Source organism: Festucalex cinctus, chromosome 7, assembly GCF_051991245.1.
Source record: "Festucalex cinctus isolate MCC-2025b chromosome 7, RoL_Fcin_1.0, whole genome shotgun sequence".
Classification (NCBI taxonomy): Eukaryota; Metazoa; Chordata; class Actinopteri; order Syngnathiformes; family Syngnathidae; genus Festucalex; species Festucalex cinctus.
Genome location: NC_135417.1, coordinates 26,911,812 through 26,927,852, shown reverse-complemented (window position 1 = coordinate 26,927,852; position 16,041 = coordinate 26,911,812). Strand labels below are relative to the sequence as shown.

The following is a 16,041-nucleotide window of genomic DNA, read 5'->3' as shown; positions in this document are numbered from 1 at the left end:
CCAGCGAGTCTCACCAACAGGTTGAGCAATCTGGTCAATCTGTCCATACAGCTAAATAAAAGTCTCTCCAGGCAGCTGCCTGCTGATGACGGTTCGCCCATGCTCCCCCCAAGACGCCACATTCAGCTATCCACTAATCGTCTGACTCCACCAAGCCTCAGCATACAGCTCCCCACCCGCCGACCTCCATCTTTGGCTATGGAGAATCTCAACTACAGCTCGGTCTGATATGTTTTGGGTCCAGACTACATATACAATATAAAAAACGTGTGTTCCCAGAATAAGTCAGGACCCAAGGAAGCTTGTAGCATTCCTGTGATTACAAGAAGTAGAAAGTTGGCAAAAGAAATGAGAAGAAATAAGTCAGAAGCTACAAACCTAGTCAGTATAGCTTGTGAACCTCTGACTAAACCAGTGTCTCCGATTGCCACTGTGAGACTAGCGCTACTAAATACAAGATCACTAGTTAACAAATCATTGTTGATTCATGACATTATTATGACATATGATCTTGACTTATTTCTCCTCAGTGAAACATGGTTAACAGAAGGTTCCTGCAACACGGTTCTCAATGAGGCAACACCAACAAATTTTAGTTTCATGAACAAATGTCGTAATGGCAAAAAAAGGTGGTGGCCTTGCTGCCATTTTTAAATCTCTATTTCAGTGTAAAGAAATTTCATTGGGAAGCTTTAATTCATTTGAATATCTTAGTCTTTTGGTAAAAGGTGAACCAAACATCGTCATTGTCATAATTTATAGACCTCCAAAACAAAAAGGCAGATTCATGGAGGAGTTTGAAGAAATGCTGTCAGTAATTTGTACCGACTATGATTATCTGGTCTTAACTGGAGACTTTAACATTCATGTTGACAACAACTTGGATAAAAATACCAAAGAATTTTGTAATATACTTGATACTTTTGGTCTCTCACAACATGTAAAAGGTCCAACACACAATCAAGGTCACATTCTTGATCTCGTCATCTCTAAAGGTGTTGACATTTTATCTGTTGAGGTGAAAGATCTGGCTATTTCAGATCATTCCTGTGTGTTTTTTGAATTACAAACAATCCCAGAAGTTCAAACAACTACTGTCTCGATTAAAAAAAGGTACATAAATGAGAATACAAGCAATATGTTTATGGAATTAATGGCTGCATCACCAACTGTAAATGCAGAGACCGTTGATGAACTTCTGGATGAATTCACCTAAAAAATCTCAAATGTTTTGGATGCTGTTGCTCCTATTAAAACTAAGACCATTTCATCCCGAACTAAAACACCTTGGAGGTGTACTACCAACATAATGACTTTGAAATCTAAATGCAGAAAAGCAGAGCGAAAGTGGAGAAAAACTAAACTCCAAGTTCATTTTGACCTGTACAGACAATGTCTTTGTCATTTTAACCAAGAGTTAGTAATAGCTAGACAACAACACTTTTCTGAAATTATTAGTAGGAACCTCAACAATACACGCACTCTATTTGGCGTGGTTGACAAACTTACAAATCCCCCAAATCAAACAGCGCCAGAACTCCTCTCAACAGATAAATGCAATGAATTTGCCTGCTACTTTAGTGAAAAAGTACAAGCCATCAGGTCAAACATTGTTACAAACCAGCAAAATAACAAAACGATGCTGCACTTAAAATCGCCTAGGAATAATTTAATCACCATGACAGAATTTGACTCAGTGGATCAAAATACTGTAGTAGACTTGGTTCAGCAATTGAAACCTTCCACGAGCTGTCTTGACACAATTCCATCTGGCTTTTTCAAAACCATTGTGAAATCTGTTCAGATCGATTTACAACAAATAATTAATTGCTCACTTCAATCAGGTGAACTTCCTAAATGTCTGAAAGTAGCCGCCGTCAAGCCCATTCTAAAAAAGAGAACACTGGATGTCTCCCTGCTAGCAAATTATAGACCAATCGCAAACCTTCCCTTCGTAACTAAAATAGTTGAAAAAGTGGTTTTTAATCAACTCAGCAATTTTTTGAGCTTAAACGGACTTTTGGATAAATTCCAGTCAGGTTTCCGACCTCATCACAGTACAGAAACAGCTCTGATTAAAGTACTGAATGATATAAGATTGAGCACTGATGCAGGGAAGGTATCAGTGCTCGTCTTGTTGGACCTCAGTGCAGCATTTGACACGATTGATCATAATATACTGTTAGACAGGCTGGAAACTTGGGTGGGATTAAATGGAACAGTCCTTAAATGGTTCAGGTCCTATTTGGAGGAAAGGAGTTACTTTGTGACCATTGGAAATTTTGAATCTGATCGAAAGGCCATGACATGTGGGGTCCCTCAAGGGTCAGTCCTTGGACCGCTGTTGTTCAGTCTGTATATGTTACCTTTGGGTCAAATGCTTCAGAACGCCGATGTTGACTATCATAGTTATGCAGATGACACACAACTGTATTTATCTATGTCCCCAAATGACAGCAGTTCTATTAACGCATTGTGTCATTCTCTAGAGCAAGTTAACAACTGGATGAACCAAAATTTCCTTCAGCTGAACGAAAACAAAACGGAGCTCATTGTTTTCGGCAATAAAGAAAAGAGGATTGCTGTTAAAAAACAGCTTGAGTCACTGTCTTTAGAAACTAAAGACCAAGTTCGAAATCTTGGGGTACTAATAGACTCAGATCTGACCTTCAGCAATCATATTAAATTTATCACTAAAACAGCCTTTTACCAGCTGAAAAACATATCCAGACTGAAGGACTGCATGCTTCAAGCAGACCAAGAGAAGCTTATCCATGCTTTTATCTCCAGCAGACTAGATTACTGTAACGGTCTTCTGACTGGACTCTCTCAAAAGAACATGAGACAATTGCAGCTCATTCAGAACGCTGCAGCTCGAGTTCTGACCAAAACAAAAAGATCAGAACATATTACTCCAGTACTTAAGGATTTACACTGCTGACTGCTCCCAGTCAGCTGTAGAATCGATTTTAAAGTTCTGCTACTCGTCTATAAATCACTAAATGGTTTGGGTCCTGAATATATCCAAGAAATGCTGATTGAGTACAAGCCCAGCAGGGCTCTGAGATCTACAGACTTGGGCCAACTAGTGGAACCCAGAGTTCGAAGCAAACATGGTGAAGCTGCATTTAGCTATTATATGGCACACAGATGGAATAGGCTACCAACAGAAGTGAAGTCAGCCCCGAGTGTAAATGCTTTTAAATCCAGGTTAAAAACTTTGCTTTTTTCTTATACCTTTGATTAGGGACTTTTAAACAGCTTTAATTAAGTGTTTTTTTTTAATTATTATTATTATTTTTATTTTTATTTTTATTTTTATTTTTATTTTTATTTTTATTTTTATTTTTTATTTTTATTTTAAATTTTTTTTTTTTTTTTTTATCATTATCATTTTAAACTTCCTTATGTTAAATTTTTTAAAGTTTGTTGAATAATGTTTTAAGATTGTTAGTTTGTAACCTATTTTTATTTATTTTTCTTCCTCTGAATGTTAACTACTGTTTCTTGATGCTTATGTGTTGTCTTTCCTCGTGTAAAGCACATTGAGTTGCCTTGTGTATGAAATGTGCTATACAAATAAACTTGCCTTGCCTTGCCTTGCCTTGCCAACACTCCACACTGAAGGGAAGATACAAGCTGATTGTCGCCCTATCTTTTCACCACTTTCATAAAAACGTGTCTTCAATCTGAACAACGAATATTCAGCTTTTTTTTTATTGTATATATCATGCAGTTCAAATTTTAGTTGGCAGATATTCCTATAATGTCCTTTGTCGTAGCATTCAGCCATTTGCTTCTCTAATTTACTAATTTCATTTTACAAAAGTTGTATTCTCATGTTATCCTTTTCTTCCATGAGCTATAGGCTATACATTTCCCTAACAAAAGCTTTTAATGCATTCCAGACAGTAGCCAACCTCTAGTTCCCTTGTTAAAGGGCTGCCAAGATTAGTTGACTAATCAATATGACGTCAACGATAAAAAAAAAATTGACAATTAATATTAATAGTCAACAAGTCGGTTATTTATGTATTTATTTATTTTACGCTGTTTTTCTATCGAAATCTGCCTCTTCTCTCACTTCTCCAGGGGCTGGATGCCATGTCTGTGACGCACGTGCGCAACGGTGATCCTCCGGGTCATCCGCGATGGAAACAAAAGCATTATGGGTAATGGAATGTCATGCCTAGCCCGTTTTAGTGGCAGAACCTGAAACTTAAGGCGCATTTCACCCAAAATACGAAGTAAACCTCCATTTTACTTTCAAGGCACCACGGCAGTGTTAAGCAGATTTAAAAAGGAAGAATGTTGTGGCTGATGCCTACTAATATTCCTGGCATATGGTGTATAGTCATGTCTGGAAGCTAGCATTAGCACTGTGAGTGATAACGTGAAGTTCTGTTTGGTATAGGGATGCACGATAATATCGGTGGCCGATAATTATAGGCAATTATCGACCAATTTGAGGTCAAACAGATAAAACAGAAAATAAATAAATCCACCGATAATAATAGACATGCCACGTTGGTCCATCCGTTGTATTTGTGGCTCAAGTTGTGCCCAAATCTTCAACCCCCCCCCCCCCCTATGGTAGTGTTGCGTATTTGTGATGTCATGATGCGTGCATCCTCATATTGACAAACGGTGCATCATGGTGACATGGCAGTCGCCAGTGTGGGGTTTCTTTACTGTGTCTCCACAAAATTTTTCCTTCACAGTTTTTTGTTGCATTTTTAAAACATGACAGTTTTGTTTTGGCAAAATCAATTTGAGTTACTGGTTGTCTTTGAAGCAGAGATAGCAATACAATCCTCTCCTCACCCTCTCTTTTTATTTGGTTTTCACGCCCCTAGTTCCATGGGTGTTCCAACCCTAAAAACGGAACTGCTAAACACAGTTGGAACACAGTATTGAGTGGAAGATTGAGGAGTACCTGTGGTCAAGTTTACAATCATTCGACTTATAGGGAGGACTTGAAAGTAGATTTGTATTTAAGTTAATTTTGCAAACAATTATCATCTTACTTATAGGTTATCGACATCGGCACGTTCTAAATTATTTGTTTACCGGTATCGGTTGAAAATAGTATTATTGTGCATCCCTAGTTTGGTATGCTAGCATATTTGTAAGTTCTATTCTGGATTTGGAGGCTTTAGTTTGTGAACATGCGTCTATTAATAACCAAAACAGTTTTTGTATGTCACCAAACGCATTGACATCAAACGTGTTGACATCGAACGCGCTCCTACACTCCTCTCTTTCTACTCGCGAGTCGCAAACATACAGCGTTGCGTTTAACAACTTTGACATCACAAGACTCACATGACAGCTTTGCGGCAAGCCCTCAACAGCAACACATTACAACAAAACACAAAACAGTTTGTTATAATGTGCAGTACCGTGCTAAAAAAAAAAAAAAAAAAAATCCTCATAAACTTTAAGAATTTCTTTCTTTTTTCATTTCAGGTGCATAACATATTTCGTTTGTGTAGGTCAATGAGCTGCTTTTATATTACACATACTAGTGAAGCAAAACAAAACATTTTGGATAAAGGGTAAATAAAACGGTGGTGCGGTGTCTGACTGGTTAGCACGTCCGCCTCCCAATGCTGAGGATGCAAGATCGAGTCCGGGCTTCGGCCTTCCTGGGCGGAATTTGCATATTCTCCCCATGCCCGCCTGGGTCTTCTCCGGGTACTCCGGTCTCCTCCCACATTCCAAAGACATACATGGCAGGTTAATTGGGCGTTCTGAATTGTCCAGAGGTGTGATTGTGAGCGTGAGTGGTTGTTTGTCTCTTTGTGCCCTGCGATTGGTTGGCAACCAGTCCAGGGTGTATCCCGCCTACTGCCCAAAGCCGGCTGAGATAGGCTGCAGCACCCCCGCGACCCTTGTGAGTAGTAAGTAGTTCAGAAAATGGATGGATGGATGGATGGATGTGACATCTCTACTCTATCATTTATCGGTCAAAATTCTTCCCATTCTCAAACTTCAAATATTATCAGCACCACCCACAAAAGCTAAATAATAACAAATTAAGTCCGACTTACCATAGATAAGAACAACAAATTCCTCAATGGCATGTTGGTAGCTGAATTGGGAGTCAAGCAGGGCTCTGCTGACAAAGGATCCATAGTAGGTGGACTGGTACCATCCCACATGCAGATGGTCAATGTTTACATGACGCAGAGAACGCATCATCTCCATCTGGTACTGGACTGGAAGCAGAAACATGAAATTTATTTCAGATTGAATGAGCTTGACCTTTCACATTAAAGTGAGTGTGGACATTTCTCTTTTTTGGATCTCAAAATCTGGTCTCCATCTGGCGCTGTTGGGGGGGGATTGGTTTTGGTGACTCTAAAGATGTGCAGGAGATATAAACTATAACAAATAAAAGGCTTTACTTTCTTATCAAGTGATTGGTGGTCTGAGTTAATATCTGTTATAGAAATGTCCACCACTGACATTCCCTTGTTCATTCCTCATGCTGATATTTCCCAGTGGATGGGGAAAGGGATTGACTGATATATAAGTTTCAGCTACAAGGCATAGGTGCTAGATATATTAATTCATTTCAGACTAGGGGTGACCAGAAATACAAGCAAACTTGCTGCTGTGCCAATGGTAAGTAACAGCCACAGCAAGTGAAGAAAGCAGCTTGTCCATACAGGGTAGCTGAAGATTGTTGGTAAATCAAGGCATTATTGGGCAGCTGTGGCCCCCAAGACCCCAGCCTGGAGAGCACATCCTTCCTCTGATGCGGCTGTTCAACAAGGCTAAACCGAAGAGGTGGAAAATGGGAACAGGGAGTTATGGTGCTTGGGGGGGTGTTGGGGGCTTAGAAGACCGTAATAATTGTCTTAGTTTGATGTACAGTAAATCAAGCAACTACACTGTATAAACAGATACCCTCAATTAGTTATCATAACTTGTTTTTATTATTTACTTCCACTTAAGATAATGAGTTATGGAATGTCAACTTAATTTTGTGAGTTAATGGCATTTAAACTCAAGGTTATAAGCCATTTCAATGAAATGTAAATTTAAATGTGTCAACATGACTTAATGTGAGTTTTAAAATTTCCGTGACTTTTAAAAAACGGATTACAACCGCTGATGTGCAGCGGAAATATTAATTTGCAGCACAAATAGTGCTGGAAATTTGGGCTGTGTATTAATGTCCACCCTTATTTTCTACTTTCTTCTTGTCTCCTCGTCGCATATGACATGACTGTACCTGTCACAAAGCACCGGCCGCATAAATCTCTATTTATTGTGAATAAAAATGTTTTAAAACTGTACTTTAGTGCCATTGATGTACATATGTTCAATTAAAATGAATTGATTATTTCCGTAGTATATATTTAATGCATCGCTTTGATTCTTGCACTTGCACCAGCAATTCGGTTGAGGGCAATCGCAGGGCAAGACATATAGACAGCTAGATAAAAATTCCCATTTCCTGAATCTAAGGATTACTTCCATATTTGATTACTCTATTGATTATTTTTCAATAAATTTGATTTAAAATCGAGTTTTTAAATTCCTATCCCTTGTCGTGTGCTGAGAGGTTTAGATCCCAAAGGCGCAGACACAAATAAGATTTTATCTATTTATTCACATCAAGAGGCACAGAAACTCAGAGATGCCGTACACAGGAACAGGTGGACAATAATCCGGCAAAACACACACAATTCTCAGACCCTTATATAGACAGCCAATCAATCTCATTGGTTGTGGTTAGACATGTGAGTACTAGTACTGACATGGAATTCTCTGACTGGCTGTTGACTGGTTTCTAACCATATAGAGAGATTAAAGAGTCTTGACATCATCTAGTTACAAGCCGATTGCATCAGTTAAAATAAAACAAATAGAACCAAACATTAGACATTGACCTCAAACAAATCATCAGTTCACATAAAGTCAACTATCAGACATTTGCCGCAAACAAAACACAGTCATGATAGTTTAACCCAGGCGTGACCCCAGACATGAGACAAGACCCAAACATTACTCCTGCATGACTCGAGTCATGACATCCCTTAAATCGAAACCAGGATATTTCAAATTGATGGTGCAGAAAATCCACAGACAATGTGATTATGATTTGAGTTCCTCGTTTGGTCCTAAAATAAGCAAATATTGATTTATTATTGTTGACCACTGTTCTCCAAAGTAAAAGCAGATGTTTGTAAATGTCTTATTTTGATTACAAAGAAAGACAGAGTCTGCATTCAGGGAATATTACAGAAATCTGAGAAAATCTACTGTTGAGAGGCTAAAATTCATATATATAATTTAAACGAGTTCTCGAAATGATTAATCGATTTTGAAAAGAGTTACATTAATAATTGATTAGTTGATGCACATCTACTATTAGGAATTGACTATAAACAGAGCTACCGCAAGAGCCAAAACAACCAAGTATAAAGAAAGATTAAATTGATAAAGACTAGGGCCCGACCGATATGCATTTTTTGAGGCTGATAACGATTTTTAGCAGAATACCGATTACCGATTAGTCTACCCATTGATTAAAATTACATATAATGCATACAATTTTTGCTTCATTTATTGTTTTTATCTCATTTCATAAGCATTTCATACAGTTCAGTAGTTCACCGCATAATTTCATGCAGGGAAATTGCGGCATACGGTATGTACGTTGTGTTGCGTTAAGTTATGTTGAATATTTATGAATGAAGAGAGCTATCAAGTTTTGTATTCGAGTACACTGTGTTTTACGATTCACGGTCTGTGTTTCCAAAGGGGTCGCCATTGTAGAGTGACATCACATTGTAGTCCGTCAATAAAGTCGGGGTAATTTTTTTTCCCCCCGACCTTCGCAAGTGGGATTTCAGAGTTCAAGGTGCTGTTCCTGTACACACTTTCTGGTTTGAAGTCAGAAAAGTCCGACTTCCGACCATCCTCGAATGCAGCCCAATGGCAACTGAAAAAAACAGTAAGAACAAATACTGACTGTTCCCATGTGTTTTGGCCTCTTGGAGGCAGTGTGGTGCTGTGCATCCGTGGCGTTCACACTTAAAGTGAGTACAGAAGAAAGATGCGATTGAATTATAGTTTTTTTACACATTGGAAAGAATTTGTGCCTCTTTGAGTGTTACCTCACCTGTGGGTATGTGTTCCCACAGCATTTGTGCGTGGATATTCATTAATTCAAGGAAAAACACTCTTGAAGTCGACGCTAAATTCCTGTTAGCATTTGAATGGGATCCTGCTTTTGCTTGTAGCATTAGCGCTAGGATAGCGATGTTTTAAAAATGAAGCATGTTTTGTATTTAAATATAGAGTGGATGTAATTCTTAACGTTGTGTGTTTAGCTTGACAGTTAACGCCAACTGAGTTGTCAAACAGTTTAACGGATGCTTAGGTACAACAGAACAACCAGAATAATGTACACTACACACTTGCTAGTTGCTAATGTTACGCAAACAAAGGGAGCATTCAGGGTATTGTCACAGCGTCGGTAACTTCGATAACGTAAGTGGAAGATAATTGGCCATTTGGCCCAATTGGCCAATTGTTTTGGCCATTGTTTGAAGGCGAATAATCGGCCGATTATAAATCGGCGGCCAATTCATCGGTCGGCCGGGCCCTAATAAAGACCTTGCATAGGAATAGGGCTGGACAATAAAACAAATTAATTCGATTAATCGTCATTTTGAAAAATTGAATCGTTGAAAATTTGCTAAATCGGGAATTCGAATGTTGTCTTCTGGATTATTAAGAGTTGTTCTTATGTTGTGTTGCATCCAAATGTTATTGTGAGTTGTAATCGTTCTAAGTGTGAATGTTAAGTTTATGTTAAAACTGATACATTTCGAATCAGTATATATTATCATTGTCTAAACATTTTGCACAGGAATTATTTTTGCATAAATGAAACCTTTAAATATACGTTTTTTGAGTTTATTAAATTAATATCCTTATCCTCCTGAACGACTAGGAAAAAAAGATTTTTATTTTTTGGCCATTATCGCCCAGCCCTAATTGGAATAATACTTAAAGACTACTCCGTTAAAAAGATGGCATGGAAGAGGCAAATAACTGAGGACATCATTGAATCACTTGGAATTTAATATAAGAATGGATTATAATTGGTCTGCCCTGAAGCATTTTCAGCACTTTATGATTAAGCACATAAGAACTCCCAGTGTTTTCTTTTGGGAGTGTGTGGGGCTGCCATTTTGTGACCCCCCCCCCCCCCCCCCCAAATTAATTACTATATATAGACTTCCCTGGGGCAACACTATCCATGTAAATACTAACGAGATCTCAAAGATGACTGAACAAACAAGCAATGCACTAATGAATCTTACAATTAAAAAAACAAAAAAAAAACAAAAAGTATTTGATAGAGGTTAAGACGCTTTTACCTTTATGGCAAACATTCCTGCAAGTAGGCCAAGGGATGGGTCTGAATTTGAAAATAAACTCAAAAAATGTAAACAATGACTTTTACCATAGGGTTTGGACTAAAGCAAAGGAAATACTAGCTACAAAACTGCCAACTTAGCCTCTTGCACCCCTTTTAGTTATTCTTTTTTTTTTTTTTTTCCCGGCCTGGAGCCTTTTCTCTCAATCAAAATGGGTCTAAGACAAAGACTGAGTCACACCATTCATTTAGTGGCTCTATTGTGAATGTGCCTGTACACGTATGTGGAGAATTCAAGAAGGATGTCATGATGTGAGTGTAAAACACAGGCATGCACATTTGACAGTATTGAAAATTGTGTATATTTTGTATTCACCAGCTTGAAGCTAAAGTCTCACCCTTGGGCAGCAATTTAAGTAGAAATAACCCCCCCCCCCAAAAAAAACAAAAAAAAAACAAAAAACACAACCAGTGAGTATGTGTGTGCGTGGTTAAACACGCTTGACAAAGCAATGGGCATGTCTGTGTGTCTGTGCAATGAACCCGACAGATAGTCCATACTCTAATAGTCAATGACACAAGAGGTGAACTGCTTCAGACCTTTCATGCTGCTGCAGGCCACAACATTTCAGTGCAGGCAAAGAAATGTGTGTGTGAGAGTGCCTGTGTCTCTAAAAGTGAAGATCCACGTAACTGGGTGTCACAACACATTCAAATCACCACCTTGTCACTATGAAGGGACCGTTGCCTAGAAATTACACAGATGCGCACCCACGCGCAACAAAGTAAGGAAAACATGCTCATCTGAAACAATTGCATTCGCATTCTCCTATGTTTATATCGAGCGGAAATTCGTATTTCCTTCATTATTTTTTGCTAGTTTTATCTACTCTATGTGTCAGTTCCACAGTGCCCCCTAATGTTACAACTGAGACACGGCATAACTGAAATATCTTACATCTTAAGTCTACTGATAGAGAACGTGAAAAGGACATGAGACAAAATCACCCGAAAAGAATTTTTAAGAAAGAGTACGTACAGGTACAAATAAAATAATACTGAATGATTCAATGGTTGCTTGGGTAATAACGCGATGAAACGGCCTCGTGAAAATTATATATTTTTCATGAGTTTCGCAAGCTGAGACAGCTTACTGGCACGCCCCTCCCCCCACTATTTTGTTTTTTTTACTCTGTGCATGTGTGACGTTGCGACCACAATGTATTAAAACCAAGGAGTCATCTTCACTCTGAAGCTGGCTGGAGATGACAAGCTGTGATTTGGTTGCTCTGTTTATATTTAATTGATGCAGTCTCACAGTACGCAAAAGCTAAGGACATACTGTATTGTATGTAAGGCATAAAATTCACGCAGCACATGCCTTGTAATTTGATTGATCTTGTAGAATAGGATTGTGTTCTACCTTGCATACATTGAAATATACACAAATGACTAGGGATGCAACGATAAGACATCTCGATGCAATATATGAAGGTCACAATAAGATAATTATCACAATATTGTGGGGGAGGTTGGCGATATAAAAATGGGTCACAATTAGGGCTGGGCGATAAATCAAATTAATTCGATTAATTCGTCCATTTAAAGTACCACGATGTGAAAATGAGCTAAATCGTGAAATCAAGGTGCTGATAAATAAATACACATAATCTAACCTTGAGCGGCTCGCTTCTGTTTACGCTCGGTGTTTTGGGGTCCTTCGTTTGGTGGCTGGCGCACTTGCTGATGACGTTACCCTACTATAGCGAAGCTGCGGTATGTGACATCATCGGTAGGCGCACAGGATCCCACAACAGCCGTACAGGCAGTCCACATCACTGCCTGTTTTTTTCCCCTTTTCTTTTCATTGTAAGAAGTATACTGAGGCCTTTACACGGTCTCCCAACCGGAACCGGAAGGCGGATCCCAAAAATGCAGAACACAGAGGGAACAATTGAACAATTTATTTGACAAGAACTAGAACAAAAAACGCTGGACAAAGCCAGGAGAAAAACAGTTAACAAAAGACGCTTGCAAAAGCTGCAAGGTGAGGAAGTAACAAAAATACACCCGAGGGCTACAAAACCGCGCTACACGAATAAACAAAACCAAAACACAAAACGCGCTGTACAAAGCGGAAAACTAAAGGCGACGTAGAAAACACGTCAATAGCAAACACTCAAGCGTAAAGCTGAGGAAACAAAAAACTACGGAGCAAAAACGGCTCAACGCGATAATAACAAACACTAGCAAAAGCTGAGGAAGTAACAGAAAACTATGAATCAAAAGGACTCACGAAACAAACTGGAAACAAGAGACGAGGCTATAGATTTAACAAATACACGCAAGGTCAGAATACTGCAGTAGGCGAAGGCTTACCCCGGGTTTTCACCGGATGCGGTTGCGGTGCGGTGCGTCTTGACTGCGTGCTCCGGATGGGTCAATTTTTTTGTCAATCCACACCGGCTCCGCACAGCTGCGGTCCGGCAGCTCCGTCGCCGCCCACTTCCCAACGTGTCTCGCGGGACCGCGCGCGCGCGATCATGTGGCATTTCACAACGACAAACATACAGAAAGTCTGTGCTCAACAGAGAAGCAGAAAGAGAGGTGGACTTCTTTTGATTTAACCTTCTGCTATGAGATTCCATGCAGCATCCTTTTTTTGGTTGTCCTTATAAAAAGGATGTGCCGTGTCATATATTTTTTTGTGGTTTTCCACCTCCAATATAAACCTCTCCTCGTCCATGTTCGCTGGTGTCTAAACCGTGAATGAGCACATGGCCCGGCGACGCCCACGTCACGTTTTGCTGAAAAGCTTGCGAAATAGGAGCTGGCGAGTGTTTTATTCTGAAAGGTAACCGGAAATTTATTTTGAAACTGCGTCGGTCTTCCTGTCCTGCTCGATGTGTTTTGTGCTAGCTTGATATTTGCCGGAGGCCTACCGCTGCGGCGTCCGGCAAAAATAGAAAATAGGTCTATCCTTGCGGAAGGCCTGCGGCACGCCGCAGCTGAGACGCAGTCGACACGCAACGCATCCGCAAGCGGTGTAAACTGCACCATTTGAATGAATGGAATCTAATTGCTTGCGACGCCGGACCGCACCGCAACCGCACCGCAACCGCATCGCAACCGCATCCGGTGAAAACCCGGGGTTAGCAAGGTCAATACTCAGACGAGGAGTGTCGGCAGTCACAGTCCTTAAGAAGGCTTGATTGAGGATGGGAAACAGGTGCGGCGCAGGAGGAGACGCCCCATCCCTCAATCAGAGGCTAATAGAAAAAACAAAAACACACAGCCTGAGAGCACAATCACAACAGTATCAAATACTTTTTTTTAGATCCATAAAAATCCCAACAGTAATTTTTTTATTATCTAAGTCGGTAGATATTGCTTCTATGAGTTCCATGACTGCCATTGACGTACCCATATTTATAATGATTTTATAAACCAGAACGAGGGCCGGGCGATAAATCGAATTAATTCGATTAATTCGTCCATTGAAAGTGCCACGATGTGAAAATGAGCTAAATCGTGAAATCGAGGTGCTTATAAATAAATATGCATCATCTAACCTTGAGCGGCTCGCTTCTGTTTACGCTCGTTGTTTTGGGGTCCTTCGTTTAGTGGCTGGCGCGCTTGCTGATGACGTTACCCTACTATAGCGAAGCTGCGGTATGTGACATAATCGGTAGGCGCACAGGAGCCCGCAACAGCCGTACAGGCAGTCCACATAACCGCCTGGTTTTTTTTTCCCCCGTTTCTTTTTACTCACAAACACGCACATAAATTAATGAACAAATTAATTCATTAATCTGATGTGTATCGCGCACAAGTTTGAAAGCAAACGCAGGAGCTCCACCGTAACGTCTCCGCGTGAGCCTGATGCAGAAGTATACTTAGGCCTTTACACGGACTCCCAGGCGGGGAAGCCAACCCACACCAACCGGCAGCGAAGGAAAGTGACACTCCAAATCACCGGGAGCCCCACATCAGCTACTTTGGCTAAACGGTACGCTGCCTCCTCGCCTAAATTGTCTGTTCCAGAAGACCCCAGAAAAGGGACTCATGTTCGGCTTTTACAAGAGCGACGTAGAGCAAAGTAAAAGTGTGTGCAAGGTTTGCTGAACAGCTATTAAAACGAAAAATAGCAGGCAGCACAACTAATAGCCTCTTCCAGCACTTGCGCCAAATGCATCCGAAAGAATGGGAGGAATGCTCACGTCTTCGACAGTGGGGCGTGGCTAACGCTAGCAAAGATAAGTACACGCACACCATGAAACAACAAACTTGAGCTGTATTTAGTACCGGGGGAAAACATTGTGACATGCACCAGAGCTTGTCTTTTGCCAGAGTCAGTTGACAGGCTAGTTTTGCTTGTAAGGAATTTGAGCTTATTACAATAAAAGGTGATGTTGATTATTTTTACGCTGTTGATCTTGAAGTTCTGTTATATACAAATGTTGCAGAATACTGGATGTGTGGTTTCCCCGTTTACAATTGTTAGAACTACTTACTTGTGGCAATTAAGTTATGCAAAAGCTATGAGTATTTTATTTTTTTTGCACAAGATATGTATGTGACATTTAAGTTGAGCAAAATATATGAGTAGTTTTTTTTTGCTCAAGCTATATATGTGGCATTTAAGTTGAACAAAAGGCTATGAGTAGCTTTTTTGCACAAGCTTTGTGGCATTTAGGTTATGCAAAAGCCATAAGTAGTGTTTTTTTTTTTTTGTTTGTTTTTTTTTTGTATTTGCTATGTATGGCATTTATGTTGAGCAAAAGGCTGTGAGTAGTTTTTTTTTTTTTTTTTTTTTGCACAAGTTATGTTGCATTTAAGTTATGCAAAAGATAAAAACTGTTAAAAAATTTATGTACGTTATTGTCAACATTTTGCACAAGATAAATTTTTGAATAAATTAAACCTTATTTAATTTATTTTTATTTTTTTTTACTTTTGATTAAAATCGAGTAAAATCGTAATCGTCCAGAATGACAGAAAAAAAATCGAGATTTTATTTTTTGGCCATATCATCCAGCCCTAACCATAACTATATTTAATTTAGTTATTAAATACAAACAATAATAAGTCGACATAAATCATCATTTCTGAATGGGCCTCGGGCCACTTTTTACAGGAAAAGTTGGGCACCAAAGTAAAAAAGGTTAAGAACCTCTGCATTAGACTAACAATAACAGTACACACTGTTTCGGTCATTACAATGATCAAATGTTTCGCAGCGCCAGACAGATTTTTGGTTATTTATTTGGCCTAACATGGCTCTTTTGACAGGAAAGGTTGCTGACTAGTGATGTGCGATACTGAAAGTTTTGGTATCGATTCGATACCTAGTAAATTCAGGGCGCCAATATCCCTGATATCGATAATACTTTTTGAAAATTATAGTATAATATATATATATATATATATATATATATATATATATATATTTTTTTTTTTTTAAGGTAGCTGTATCATTGAATTCCTTAATCATTCAAATTTCAACCTTCAAGTATTTTTTTAAAGGATTAAATTAGGACAGTATATTGATAAATAGAAAATACTTTATCAATGTTTTTCCCTCCAGAATGTTATGATGGGGTCATGAAGGGGTGATGTTTGAGTAATGTTTAGTG

The 16,041-nt window shown here is 39.2% G+C and overlaps 1 protein-coding gene across 1 annotated transcript in view; it reads right to left on the bottom strand.

Annotated features, from left to right (window-relative positions):
- The window catches only part of LOC144022966 (eukaryotic translation initiation factor 3 subunit H-like), a 215,187-nt gene extending 208,971 nt beyond the window's left edge, over window positions 1-6,216 (bottom strand). The window contains exon 1 of the mRNA XM_077528195.1: window positions 6,054-6,216. Within this exon, the coding sequence (XP_077384321.1) occupies window positions 6,054-6,210 (157 nt within the window). The 5' untranslated portion in view covers window positions 6,211-6,216. The remainder of the gene's footprint in view (window positions 1-6,053) is intronic.
- Window positions 6,217-16,041: the final 9,825 nt, after the last annotated feature.